General features: G+C 41.9%; 1 protein-coding gene across 1 annotated transcript; it reads right to left on the reverse strand.

The window, feature by feature from the left end:
- Positions 1-7,485: 7,485 nt before the first annotated feature.
- On the reverse strand, positions 7,486-9,304 carry MED7 (mediator complex subunit 7). The gene is made up of 2 exons (XM_029583615.1): positions 9,003-9,304; positions 7,486-8,314 (listed from the first exon to the last, which is right to left on the reverse strand). Exon 2 carries the CDS (start codon positions 8,302-8,304, stop codon positions 7,612-7,614), a length of 693 nt encoding a protein of 230 aa, XP_029439475.1. The 5' UTR covers positions 8,305-8,314; positions 9,003-9,304; the 3' UTR covers positions 7,486-7,611.
- Positions 9,305-13,494: the final 4,190 nt, after the last annotated feature.

Consider the following 13,494-nt stretch of genomic DNA (forward strand, 5'->3'; position numbering starts at 1 on the left):
CCCCTCATCTTCAGTCCTTTTCGTCTCCCCAAACTTACCTTCCTGGGCTGGTCCTGGCCGGAGGCAGCTACACTAGGAGGGGAAATTCAACAAGGGGCCCCGAAAGCTGGTGCAAGTTCACGTCCCGTTTCAAACACCGGAGGCTCCTGGATTGTTCTGAATTTACCATCACAAGGTCGTTGATGCAGTGGCTTGGTTCTGAAAAATGTTCCTGCCAGAGATTTGTGTGGCTCTTCCCCTTCATGAGTACTTTTGGGTCTGGGTTTCGCCCGTGTAGCATCCTTTGTCACATTTTCTGCATTGAATAATATATACTGCATTAGAAGGGGGAGCATGGCTAAGATTGAGAATGATATCCTATAACAAAAGATGGGCTATCCAACTGATTTGCAGCTTTTTGCACTTTTTAAGCCCTACTTTTGCACAAAATTTTAAGCTAACTCTTAAGGGCCTTATTCAGTAAAGCTTTTTCCTATTGATAATGCCCTTCAGCATCTTATATTTCTAACTTAGAAAAGGATGGAAATAGTTCAAAATCAAAAAGTTTGATTTCTGGCAAAATGATTTCATCCATTTTAGAGACTACTTTCAGGAAATTTAATGGAAACTCTGCTGAAGGAAAGGATCGTGAACGATCTACAATCCGCTCAGTTCCTGGACCTGAGGCAGCATAGATTCAACAGGGGAAGGTCCTGTCCAACAAATATGATTTGGTTAGGTAACTAGAGAAATAGATCTAGGAAGAGCGCTCAATGTGAACTACTTGGATTTCAGCAAAGCTTTTGCTACGGTTCCACATAAGAAGCTTCTGAATAAATTGAGAAGCTTGGGAGCGAGCACAAAGGTGGTGACATGGTTGACTTATAGCAGACTAGATTCCATTTACCATTAAATCCTCTCTGAAGAGAAAACCATGTTAAGTGGAGTGCCACAGGATTTGGTTCTGTTTAATATCTCTGTGAGCAACACTGTAGAAGAGATATAAGCTAAAATGTATCTGTTTGTAGATGATACTAAGATCTGCAATAGAGTGGTCACGCCCGAAGTAGAGAATAAAAAGAGATTTATGAAAGCCTGAAGAGTGGTTGAAGATTTGGCAGCTGGGATTCAATGCCAAGAGGTGCATCTGGGGTCCAGTAATCCAAAAGAGCTGTACGAGATGGGGGGTGAAAGACTGATGTCCATGAACCAAGAGAGGGATCTTAGGGTAATAGTGGCTGGAGATCTGAAGACTGCATAGCCATGTGACAAGGCAATAGCTAAAGCCAGAAGAATTCTGGGCTGCATCGAGAGAGGAATAACCAGTAAGTAAAAGGTGATAATGCCCTTGCATAGGTCCTTTGTGAGACCTCACCTGGAGTACTGGGTTCAGTTCTGGAGTTCATATCTCAAAAGGGACAAAGACAGGCTGGAGGTGGTCCAGAGACGAGCAACCAAAATGGTGTGAGGTGTGTATGAGAAGATCTATGCGGAGAGGCTGAAGGACCTGAATATGTATACCCTGGAGGAAAGGAGGTGCAGGGGAGATATGATAGAGACCTTCAGATACTTGAAAGGTTTAATGATGCACATTCGAAAAACCTTTTCTGTTAGGGTCACACAATGAAGCTCTAGGCAGGATGACTCAGAACCAAAGACAGGAAATATTTCTTCATAGAGAGGGTGGGTGGATGCCTGGAATGTCCTTCCAGAGGAGGTGGTGAAGCTGAAAACATTAAACTTTTCAAAGGGGCATGGGATGAACATCATGGATTCCTAAAGGCTAGAGCAGGGGTGCTCAAATCAGTCCGTCCGTCCCCCACCCCCCAGCCAGTCGGGTTTTTAGGATATCACTCCTGAGTATGCAAGATAAATATTTGCATACACAGGTTAGTGCATGCAAATAAATCTCATGCATATTAATTAGGGATATCCTGAAAAAAACTGGCTGGGGGGGGGGGGGGGAATGAGGGCTCCATCGGACTGCTTTGAGCACCTGTGGGCTAGAGGATGGAAATGAAGAAAAGAATACATGGGGGATAACGTGCTCGTGCGGCAGATACTACCCTTACCCAATAAGCCTTCATATTGTTAATGCAACCGCAACATTGTTCTCTGCTTCAACGGCAAGGGGTAAACAGGGAATTGGATTCAAACAGTAACCAATGAGGACCCTTTTACAGTCTGGGAAATTGATAAGCTTGGGGGTAACCTGCACTGCGCAGCAGATACTGCCATAAGCTTGCTTGATAGATGGGATGGACCATCTCGTCCTTTGCTGCAGTCATTTCTATGTTCAACATTACCTCTAATAAGCACACCAGCCATGACCATTTTAACCAGATGTAAACATTCTCTCCTCTTGCATGTAGAAAGTTAAAAACTAGACTAAGGTAGAAAGCTTTATCAACTTAAAAGCCTAGAGAGATCAGTGGCTCAGAAAGATTGGGGTGGGTAGTGGTATGAGTGTGGAAGGGGCACCTCCCAAAGGAACCAGAGCAGGCTCCTTTTCTGCTCCTCTTTCGGGACCCACGAAGCCCCGTGAAAGGCCGCACACTCTCCGCCAGGAAAGGGGACAGAGGAAGGACGCGTGCTCCGCTCTCAGACCCAACCATGACTCCTTTTGCACCAAATGAACTGGCACGACTCGGAGTGCATTTTCCCTTTCAAGCAATGGTGAATGATGCCACCGCCAGCACCAATGCGAGTTGATTGGTTCCATGCAGAGTATGAGCAGGCAATCTGCTCTCCCCACGGGCTTTGCTGCCTTGCCACACGACTCTTGGAGTAAGGGTGGCACATGCTGCTGCTGGGTGTCTGTCAGTTCAGAGCACCCTACTCTGCACCAATGTTTAATTTTAAGCCTTCATTACCAATCAATTTTATTGGTGGGATGACGGAGTGGTTAAGACATTGGACTTGAAATCCAGTAGGGGCACCCTGCCCAGATGTGAATCCTTCTCCTATTATCCCTTTTTCTTGAAAAAAAAGGCTGAGATGAGTATATAATATCCTCAGCCTCCAAGGGGACAGCACTGGTTAGAAGGCAGCAAAACTTGTGACACTTAAAAGATTCTGGATGCAATATATTCCTGTTTCGGATGAAGTTAGGATTTGCTGCCCTCTAGCGTTGAAGAGTTTTTTTTTTCTGAGTTTTATATTGCACAGAATGATACCTAAAGCTAGGCACATCTGATAAGTCAAAATCAACAAATAAACTGCAAGGGAAGCAAAGTAATTTGGAATGGAATGGGACCTTACCTCACACAAAGCCGAATTCTGCTAAACTTTACCTGTAGAAGACTAGGTTTAGCGCTGGTTGGCAGGAGTCCTCACTGCAGAAATCTCTCTTCCATTACATTCCTCTAGCACAGCTCTTTAGTAAGGAAAGGTCAGTTCCTTGGAGAAAAAGCAGTTGCCAACCCTCTAAAACTACTATAACTAACTATTCATGGTGAGAGATAAAGATATTTCCCTTGTAACAGATTTTACAATAATAGCAGGGGTGCGACTCCTAAAGCACATCTCCATGAGAGCAGCTTTACAATAAATGCCAAAACATTTATTCCATTAACCTCATGACCGCAGGCGCACTACGCGCACCTCCGCTCGCCTACACCACCTGCATCTTGCTTACAAGTTATTCAAAACATACGAGACTGCGTCTTCTTGTGGTGGGAAGGCCACAGCTTTATTATTTGACAATAACATTGAGATGCACGAGTCGCCCTTCTTATCTGCGTATAATCACCAGCCCAGGGTACCAGCTGCCGTGTCTCCTAGCAGGGTGGTCCCTCCCTCCGGCCCCCTGCCGTGCTTCTCCTAGCAAGGGGACCCCCCATCCAGGCCTACCAACTCCGGCCCCAACTTGTGCACCCGAATAATGCAATGATTAACAAAGATAGTAAGTAATGAACAAAATATTCACATAACAAAATACACAAAAAACAGATTACTGCACATTATTCTTATAACCCGTTAACTCCACATTCTAGTCGTAAATGCTGTTCTCGCTGTCTTACGGCTAAATCGCAACTGTTCCATTGGAAGGGGGGGTGGGCGGGTTTGCTTGTTGCCGCCACCAAAGAGAGCGATGGCGGCAGCCCCCCCCCCCCATGCACAGGTCACAGTCCGATGACATCGCTGGGGCACGTCTGCCAGTTCCCGTTCTCTCGCGATAGGCCCCGGCCAACATGCCCCCAGAAACCTCCTTGCTGCGCTAGGGGAGCAGGGTGCGCTCCCGGTGCCGCCATTAGCAGTGGGCTCACACACGGGGCGCAAGCCCTTGTATTTTGTTTTGCACCAGACCACCTTCAGCCAGCGGGTGGGGGTGTGTGTGTGTGTGTGTGTGTACACACACCATAAAAAAAAAAAATCACAATTTAAAACAGCCTGTATGACCTGAGCCTACTTATCAGTTTTCTTCATCTGAACTGTAGCTTAAAAAGAAATAGAAAAATAAAATGATAGTTCTTTCGGCATCACTTGCTAGAGCTGTCAGCTTAAAATAGGAGAGAGGAACATTGTTAGGACTTTTCACAGAAGCCCAAGTGTGAGTACCTGCCCCACCAACCTGCCCCTGAAAATCATTCCACACCATTAAGCAGGAGTGGAAGGCAAAATATTTCAGGAGGACATGGGGAGATGTAATCCCTCTCAGGACAGATTATAGCTGTTTGGATTGTGTCCTTTTTCTTTGAGTAGCTCAAGCAGTGACAGATGGACAGTAATGAGTAGGGAAAGCATTAGCTGAAAGAATTAGTGGAGGTGGTCTGTTTCCATAGAAAGGAAAGTGAGGGGGACAGACAGACAATCTTGCATACTGGTGCTACTGATAGGGGGGCACGTCACATCTAAGATAGAGATTACAAATCTAGAGAATACAACATGTTCTCTATTTAGAAAGTGGTTTAAGGATGAGAGGAAAAGACAGAGGGTGGGATGCTGCCCCAATATACACACATCTTTTTGTTAGATATAAAAAAGTACTGACATTTGCAATTCCTTGAATGAGAAATCCACCAATCCAGCAGCCATGTCTAAATTCATTGGCCTTGTACCATTAAAGAAACACTGGCAATCATAAGGAGGGCAAATACTATGAGTTTTGTCTTTGTAAGAGAAAGCGCACACACAATGACAGGAACTGACTTGCCTCACACTAGAAACCTGTCTTCTAGTGTGAGGCAAGTCAGTTCCTGTCATTGTGTGTGCGAGCCATCTCTCTCCACTGCAATTTGTCTTAACTGCAGGTGCACAACTTATCTTTCGCAAAAATTGTGCACACAAGTCCATTCCTGTAGTCACTGCATTGAATCTATATCCATTCTCTCACACTTACAAATTCCTTCCACTCCCTCTATCCCCCTCCTCATGCACTCCACTCATGGGATAAGTTGCTCATGTGCCTCTTCTCTACTGCCAGTTCAGACTCTTTACTTTCCCCCTGGCTGCACCATGTGCTTGGAAAAGGCTTCATGAACTGGTGGGTTACACTCCCTCCTCTTGCCATGTTTAAATCCCATCTCAACCCACCTTTTAAGTCTTAGGCCAGATTGTATAAATAAATAAAATTTAAAAAAAAAGGCAAAGGCTCTTATTCCACGCCCTTCTCTCAGTGTGGATCGTAACACTTAAACAACCCTAAAAGATAACATTATAAAAAAAACCAAATGCATACAACAAAAACAATAGCCATCACTCAAAGGCGCCACAGAACAAAAGATAAAATTGATTCTAGAGTCCTCAAATGGTCAGAGGGAGTTCACAAAACAATGGTCATGTATGAGAAAGCCCTCTCTGTAAATGAGCCTCATTCAATGGAATCTTTAACTTTTAGTCTTAACTTTCTTTTCAACCATTGTCTTACTTATGAAAAACCCCAAGTCTCTTGTCCTGTATGTGTTGTCTTATTAGAGAGTGTAAGCTCTAGTGGGAAAGGACTGTCTTTTTGTATATTTGTACAGCGCTGCGTATGTCGTGTAGTGCTATAGAAATGTTAAGTAGTAGGAGTAAGCCTCACTGCATATGAGCTGGCTTTTCTTCCAGTCACATTATCCCCTTCAAAAGGCTGTATAATACTCCAGAGTAGTTCTGTATAGTTCAATCTGAGAAATAAAGAATTTGTATGTTAGATCTCAATTTCTCTTGCTTCAAACTCATTTCTAAAGTTTTAAACCAAGTGAAAAACAGTTGCACTTACCAATCAGAAAGCTGATACCAAAGTAGGCAGTTGCTGGTTGATTGGTACTCTCCCATCCCTGAAGAGCTGAGATCAGAGTAAAAAAAAAAAAAAAATCCAGCAAATTCCATGTTTTCTGTTTGATTTTTCTCAAGTTTCAAGCTACTTTGAAGCACTGTCTTGAAGTCTCATGTAACAAAGAAATGCAGTACATATACTTAAAAAAACAAAAAACAGAGGCAAATACCTAAAAAGTGTAATTAATGCACAAGGAATATTTTCTGATGAAAAGGTGGCATTGAAAGAAAACAGAGTTTAGATGACACCTTTTTATTGGACTAACTTAATATATCTGTGATGACCTTTTAAGATTTATCCTCCATCAGGTCATTGAAGAAATAGTGTAGTGAAAAGGAAATTCTAGAACAAGGGGTCAATGCATGAGGAGAGAATAGGACTCTGTAGTAATTTTAGGATGTTATTTCTTTACAGAAAGGGTAGTCAATACAATCTTTCAGTGGATGCAAAAAAAAAAAAAAAAATTCACAGTTCAATCACCAAGGAGTCTTAGTTCATGGAAAACAAGAATAAAGCCAGAGGTCAAAGGTGGTCTACACTGCTGCAGTTAGATTTTATGTATTGCTGCTTCATCCAATCATTTTAAAACAATTGAAAAAAATTCCCAGAATATAATGTACCAAGATTAAGAGACTTATGTTGATGAGTTCCTCTGTCTTCTACATTAGCTGTGTTCAAGTGGGGATACAAAAAACATTTAGCACTGTAACTAGTGAGCAACCTTTCTACCTTGTCAGCTTTTGAGTTTGGGGCTTTAGGCCATAACTTATGGGAACTATTTCTGGTTAACCTTTTTCAGCAATGTTTCTTACAAATAATTAATACATGTGCAACAGACCAGGTTAAATTATAAATAAAAAGCATGTATTTGATATACGTAGACTCACTATACTTCTGAAAACTGGCAAGACTTCAGCTTCGTTTGATCTTGGCAGAGGAAAGCAGAAACTATTTCAGGCCAGTCATTTACAAGATATTGAAATGTGTTTGTCAATTACTTATCTTCACCTCCATTTCTAGTGATTGATAGCACTCTTGAGATTCAGTTTTTCCTTATATTTTTGAAGAATCCACCATACAAAGGAGAAACAAATCAACTTTCTGATCAGTCTTCCATAGCCAAATACACTTTTCACTGCCAGAAAGAACTTACCGTAATTGAAAAAGTAAATTAAGTCTACCATAAATTTGAACTGGCAAATGCCACCCCATGGAACTTAAAGAAAGATTTCTAGGTCCAATGTATAGTAAATTCTATGATTCAATTTATTTGTACAAACTTTGGAAGAAAAAAATACATAGGATCTTCAGATTCAATTCTCTCTTTAACACAAAAACATACTGCAGTTTAAAAAAATATATACATAAAATAACTAGGTCATCTCATCAATTATGACACACATAGCAGCATCTTTGTCCACTGTGGGTTCTCTCTTACAAACAGTGCTTTCCCTGTGCTGTTCATTCTGTCCAACACAGCTGTTGCTTTCTTCAGCATCCACTGGTTCAGTTTTTACACGTGCTACTCCCTCTGGGAGAGGCAGATCATCCGGCAGAGCACCCAGGGAGCTCTGGATCATCTCCACCACACGTTCCAAATGCTTCTGGAACCTCTCAGCAGTCTCAAGCCGCTGACGCTTCTGCACCTCCATCATAACCCTCAGTGTCTCCCGAGCTTGGTGAGGTCGATACTCATTGATAAGGTGATGCATGTGGACAAAGAGTAATTTGAGGTCCTCCAACTTCTCTTCTCTTCTTATGCTTCCTGGACTCCTTATCAAGATGTCTAAAAGATCCAAGAAGTTCACTAGGATAGACATATTAAGTTTTCGTAATTCTTTCTTGTGGTCAAACTGTAAAGGATATAGTCGCTCAATGCCCTGACTTTCCAAGGGGCGGATGATGAGATCATCACACTGGAACTGGTTGCCAAACATCATGTAACTGTCCTTTACAGGTAGTGGGGGTTTGGGAGCTAAGCCCTTCCGAATGTTCTCATCTGTGTACTCCTTGATGTACTGCATTGGAGGCAGAGGCAGGGCACTCACTTGCTGAGGTTCAGCCATGGTAACAGACCTGTGACCAAATCGAGTAATAATATAAGTTAGTCTTTAACTGCAAACAAAATAAGACAGCATAGAATACAAAGATAAGAGTTTACCACAAAAAAATATGAATTGCTACCCCCAAAATGAAATTCTAGCATACATTACCTACCCAGCTGGTGACATGTTACAGTATTATGAACCACAGCCTATATTGTGTGTGTTGACAAGAGACAGAGGTGTCTTTTGAGTGTTTCCTTTTTGGATGTAGGATGAGTAATATACAGTATTATGAACTACACAGGAAAATATTCTATTGACAGTGTACGTTCATGCCAAGCTACCAGCATTTCCAGCCCCTATGGTTTATTTGACATTTGTTTATATCCTATTCTTCCTGGGACCATCAGGGCAGTTTACAGAAATAAAAATCTACACAGCAATGCATTTTTATAGGCGGCACAAGCGCTTAACTACCAGTTCAAGTGATGCACATGACTAGCAAAACTTTTGAAAATCTCCATCAGTGCCCTGCCAAGTCCTCGGCCAGAAAGCGAGTTTAAAAGAACTTTCGCCAACGCATATTTTCTGCCCGGCTCTTCTTCCTCGCCACAGCACCCATAAAGGAAACACAGGCAGAAAACCTGCATCCTGAAGCAGGAGGACAGGGTGGAGGCAGCTCATTAGCAGCGGCGAGGCGACCCCCTCCCCTTCCTTACCGGTTGTCAGCAGTCTTCCTACTTCGGCCCTGAACGAATCTGCCACACAACTGCTCAAAAAAAAAAAAAGAAAAGAAAAGAACGGTCCCTCTTTCCCGAGCGAACACGTCCAGGGCTTTAAATCCCGCCGCCTGGCGCCTCGCTTCCTGTACTATTCCCCGGAAAACAAAGGCCCAGGAGGAAGAGAAGGGCCGGCCCCGACCGCCGCCTGGCGACGTCTCGCGCGCTCCGCCAACCAGCCCCTCGCGATCAATCCGGAGCCGTAGTGCGCGCGCCACCCTCGGAAACACTCATTGGCTACTGAAAGCAACCTGACACCCCCCCCCCCCCCCTCTCCCGCCTTAGCTTGGTGGAGGTTTGAGACTTGATTGGACAATTCTATCGTCGGTTATGACGCCAGGGGGCGAGGCTTTAAAAGCTCCCCGGCGCCTGCGTGTTGCGTCAGCGCGAGAGGCGATTGCGGTTTAGGGGTGGTGGGAGGGTGGCGGGCTATTTAAGAGAAAAAAGTGAGACTTGGTGATAAACCTTTTTTTTTTTCTCTCACAGTGAAGCCTGTGAAAAGGTTTTCATTACAGAGAGAGTGACCTGAGATTTCACACACCTCTTGACAAGGGCGCTATTGAATGTTTTCTCTTTTTTATTTTTTTATTTATTTATTTATTTATTGATTGATTGATTGATTGATTGACTTTTAAATACCGAAGATCATGTTCTCGTACATATCGCTTCGGTTTACAGATAACCAGCATTAGAATTACCATATACATGGTGTACATAGAACAATGAACAATCAACAGTGCACAATTAATAAATAAGGAATACATTAAACATGGAGTATTACGCATTAAAAAACGTTAAATTTGAACGGTAAACAATTAATAAGTTGTACATTGAATATGGCGTATTATGCAAGTAAAAACAATATGTATGGTGCAGTATAGGTAGTGTGGTGCTTTATTGGTAGCATAGGAATTTAAGTGAAGGCTTAATAAATTTAGAAAATTTATTCCAAAATCAACTTAAAATTAACAAAAGAAAAAGGTCCACATATTCGACCTCAATATTCTTTTTAAGGATCCTTTTAGCCTGCTGTCGGAAGGGAGCAGGGTTTATGGGATGTGTGTGAGGGGACTTTTTTGATCCAATAGTAGTTCTGAGTGGAACTTGTTCTATGTTTTGGGAGTGGGGGTGAGCCTTAAACCCTGGATATAATAGAAAGCAGCACTCTTTCAAGTTGATGCCATAATCTTGGCACTAATAAAATGTGTGCTGCTTTTCAGCAAGCATTTACTTTTAAATATTTTATACAAAACTTATCATAAACATGAATATATCCATGAATAAACAAGTAAAGGAAAACCTTGATACAGGCAACAAACCCCCCCCCCCCCCCTTCCCCTCCAGTCCCTCATCACACATTTTTAATGCCAAGATTATTTGTTTTAACTCCCGGTTCAATAAGCTAATGATATGCTAATGCATCAGGAATTTTAAAAAAGCATAAAATCTGTAAAAGGTGCATTGGAGCTGTGCTTCCCGCTGCCAGATGGATAAATCAGCCTATGGTGGAAGCCTTCACCACCTTCCCTAGTTAAATGTGCATTCGACCTGTGCCCAACACACAGATTTTATGTGTTTTTTTTAAATTCCCAATGCATTAGCATATCATTAGCTTATTGCAGCTTCCAAATATGAAATCACAAGCCATAAAATCTCCAGCATAATCTCGTTAAGTGGTAGAGTTTGCACTCAGGCCTTCATGCCCTTAGAAAATTCTTGAAATGGCACAAAACTAAGTATGAAAGCATTTGCCCAAACCTGAAGAAGTTTAAAATGCTCTCAGTGAAGAGGGTGCCTGGAACACTTTCATCTTAGCTGCAGCCTTCTCTTCCTCTCTCCCCACCTTTGGTGGGGTAAAAGGGCCTGGAGTTCTCACCACTGGAAGTGAGATCACCTTTTATAGTCCTCCACCTCCTGCCACTTGGTCCAAGGCAATTCTTGCTAACGCATCAGTAGCCACGATGGAAAGTCCTTCCAGTGCTGTGTAGAATCTACTGAGCTGCCAGTCACCAGGTTCTCCACCGCAGAGCAAGAGGGAACCAAGACCAGGCACAAGAATTTAACTGGCTGCAGCACTTGTGGGCTAGGAAATATATTGGATCGGGATACTGGAATAGCAGTGTAGAACCATAAAAAGGCATTTTAGCGCCCAGGTCAAGAAGATATATTTGCACTTCCGCATCCCCCCCCCCCCCCCCCCCCACGGTTATCCCTACATCTCTCTCCCTCTACTGTCCTTTTTTCCTCTTCCCCACCAATTCAGATGAGATGAGTGTAGCATTCTGCCTGACTTTGTCCAATGCTTATGCTTGTATTTCAGTCATTTTTCCACCCCCAAGTTAAGGCTTGCCCCACTGTTTTAGATCTCTCCACCAATAGAAAGGGTTTTTTAGCCCATGAATTGTACCAGTGACATGTAATTGAAGAAGCCTGCGTTGTAGGCAAAACATAAAACTCTGGTCCTTTGAGCAGCCAGCTGACCCTCAATAGACATGGACGATCATTTTACATAAGAAAGGCCGGCCATTTTTCTGCTCTGTCCATCAAAAACTATGTTTATTCCAGAGCATCTCACTGGAAAGTTAAGGGGTGTTCCTTATTTCCTCCTTTAAATGTCCACTGAGAGCTTTCAAAGGCTGGCAACTTTGCCACCATTGAGAAAATACCACTGTGAACATAATGTAAATATAATGCACTATAAAATACTTTAATTTGATAATATTCTTCACTTAGCTCTGATGAATGGGGAGAGTTTCCAAGAAAATTAGGTAACCCGGCATTTCCTTCACCAAAATGGGTTTGCAGCTTTTTATTTTTGATCAGGAGAGGGACCCTTTCATTTTTTCCCTGCACATGATCGTCATGCATGTAAAATATTGAGAAATCTGAAAATTATTCTACATGCACTATCTTGAAAAAGCCTGTAAAGTACACTAAATAACTAATATTTCTTCAATTGCGGATGAACTGCAGCTTTTCATATTGCAGTATTACTTCCACAAGAAGCAGGGCCGGGGACACGAGACCAGGTGTACAGGCTCAACTTATTCTCCTGATCTTGTTCTAACATCAGGAAAAAGAACAAATAAAAATTGTGCTGTAACTGTAAACATTGTAAAATGTTAAATATTAAAGTATTTTAAAAATATACAGCATTTGATATTAGCCTGATAGGTATTACATGAATGTAAACATGCTTAAAGGACTATAGTTAGATCCCCAAACTTAGAGGCTAAGTCAGCGTTCCAAAATATTTATCTTCCAGTTTTTGTCAAATGAGTATCTCAGTTTCCCAAAGTCCATTACCCAAAATGAAGGGGATTTAAAGTTTCAGAATCAGAAATTCTTGGCTTGGATCCCAATGAAATAGCCAGTGATAGGAAAAGGGAAGAACTGCCTTACAAATGAGAGCATCCCTCAGAAATGAGGCAAAGAGTTGTTATGACTCCCTTTTGTATATTTCATCTCAGCCCTTGCAGTTTGTACAAAAATGCACTTTTGTCAGGCTCCACTGCAACTGCATGCTGAACATAAATGACTTTATGATTCAAGTTTGGCATTTGGCAGCCAGATTGGAAGCCACCACAGATCATTTTGGGCAAATATTTATCTATGATACGGCAGCCGAAGTTGATCCACAAAGCTGTTCACTGCTAAGTCTGCTCTTTGTATTTTCATTGTGAAACAGAATTTAAAAAAAAAAACAAACATTTTCAAATATTTTCAGTGCTGAACCAGTCAGTTTTTTGCATAATTATCTGTGAGAAATGGAACTAAATAAATATTACCAACTATGTAATCCTCCCTATCTCCACCAAGCACAGTTCACTGTATGACCATCATAATAATAGGCGTCATCAAAAATGTGCTTTCATTACTATCTGTTTTTTGCCTTATATATAATCATTGGGCTCTTGTAACTATCGCAATTTTTTAAAACATTTTTAAGCAAATAAAATCAATTCAATCCCATGTCTCAATATATTTATATAACTTATCTTATTGGTAAGTCACCATAGTGAATTTATCACCAATATTTTTAGAACCGTCGGTGATAATTGCCTGCAATCCAATCCAACACGAATATGTTTCAGGCACACTCGTCCTTCATCAGGATTCAGTCACCATTGTATGCTTGTGACTAGAAGTAAATATCTTAAAAAGCGTATCAAAAAGTTTTATATATACATTTGCCAAATCCTCGGGAACCCCTCACATTTTGTATTGGTATCAATAGTATAATGGGTACACTGTCAATCAAAATTAATATCAGTCAATCAGCGTTCACTTCCAGTCTAAGCCCCACCCACCCCCCACCCAAACTGTACCCACACTCCTTCCACTCCGATAGAAGTGAATGGGTATAGCCACGCCTAATCCTCACCCCAAATCATACCAGCGTCTTCTTCCTCCTTTGATCATATCATATACC

The sequence above is a fragment of the Rhinatrema bivittatum genome, chromosome 18 (genome assembly GCF_901001135.1).
Source record: "Rhinatrema bivittatum chromosome 18, aRhiBiv1.1, whole genome shotgun sequence".
Lineage (NCBI taxonomy): Eukaryota > Metazoa > Chordata > Amphibia > Gymnophiona > Rhinatrematidae > Rhinatrema > Rhinatrema bivittatum.

Excerpts from the sequence above, each read along its gene's own strand:
- MED7 (XM_029583615.1), bottom strand. The coding sequence starts at position 8,304 with ATGGCTGAACCTCAGCAAGTGAGTGCCCTGCCTCTGCCTCCAATGCAG.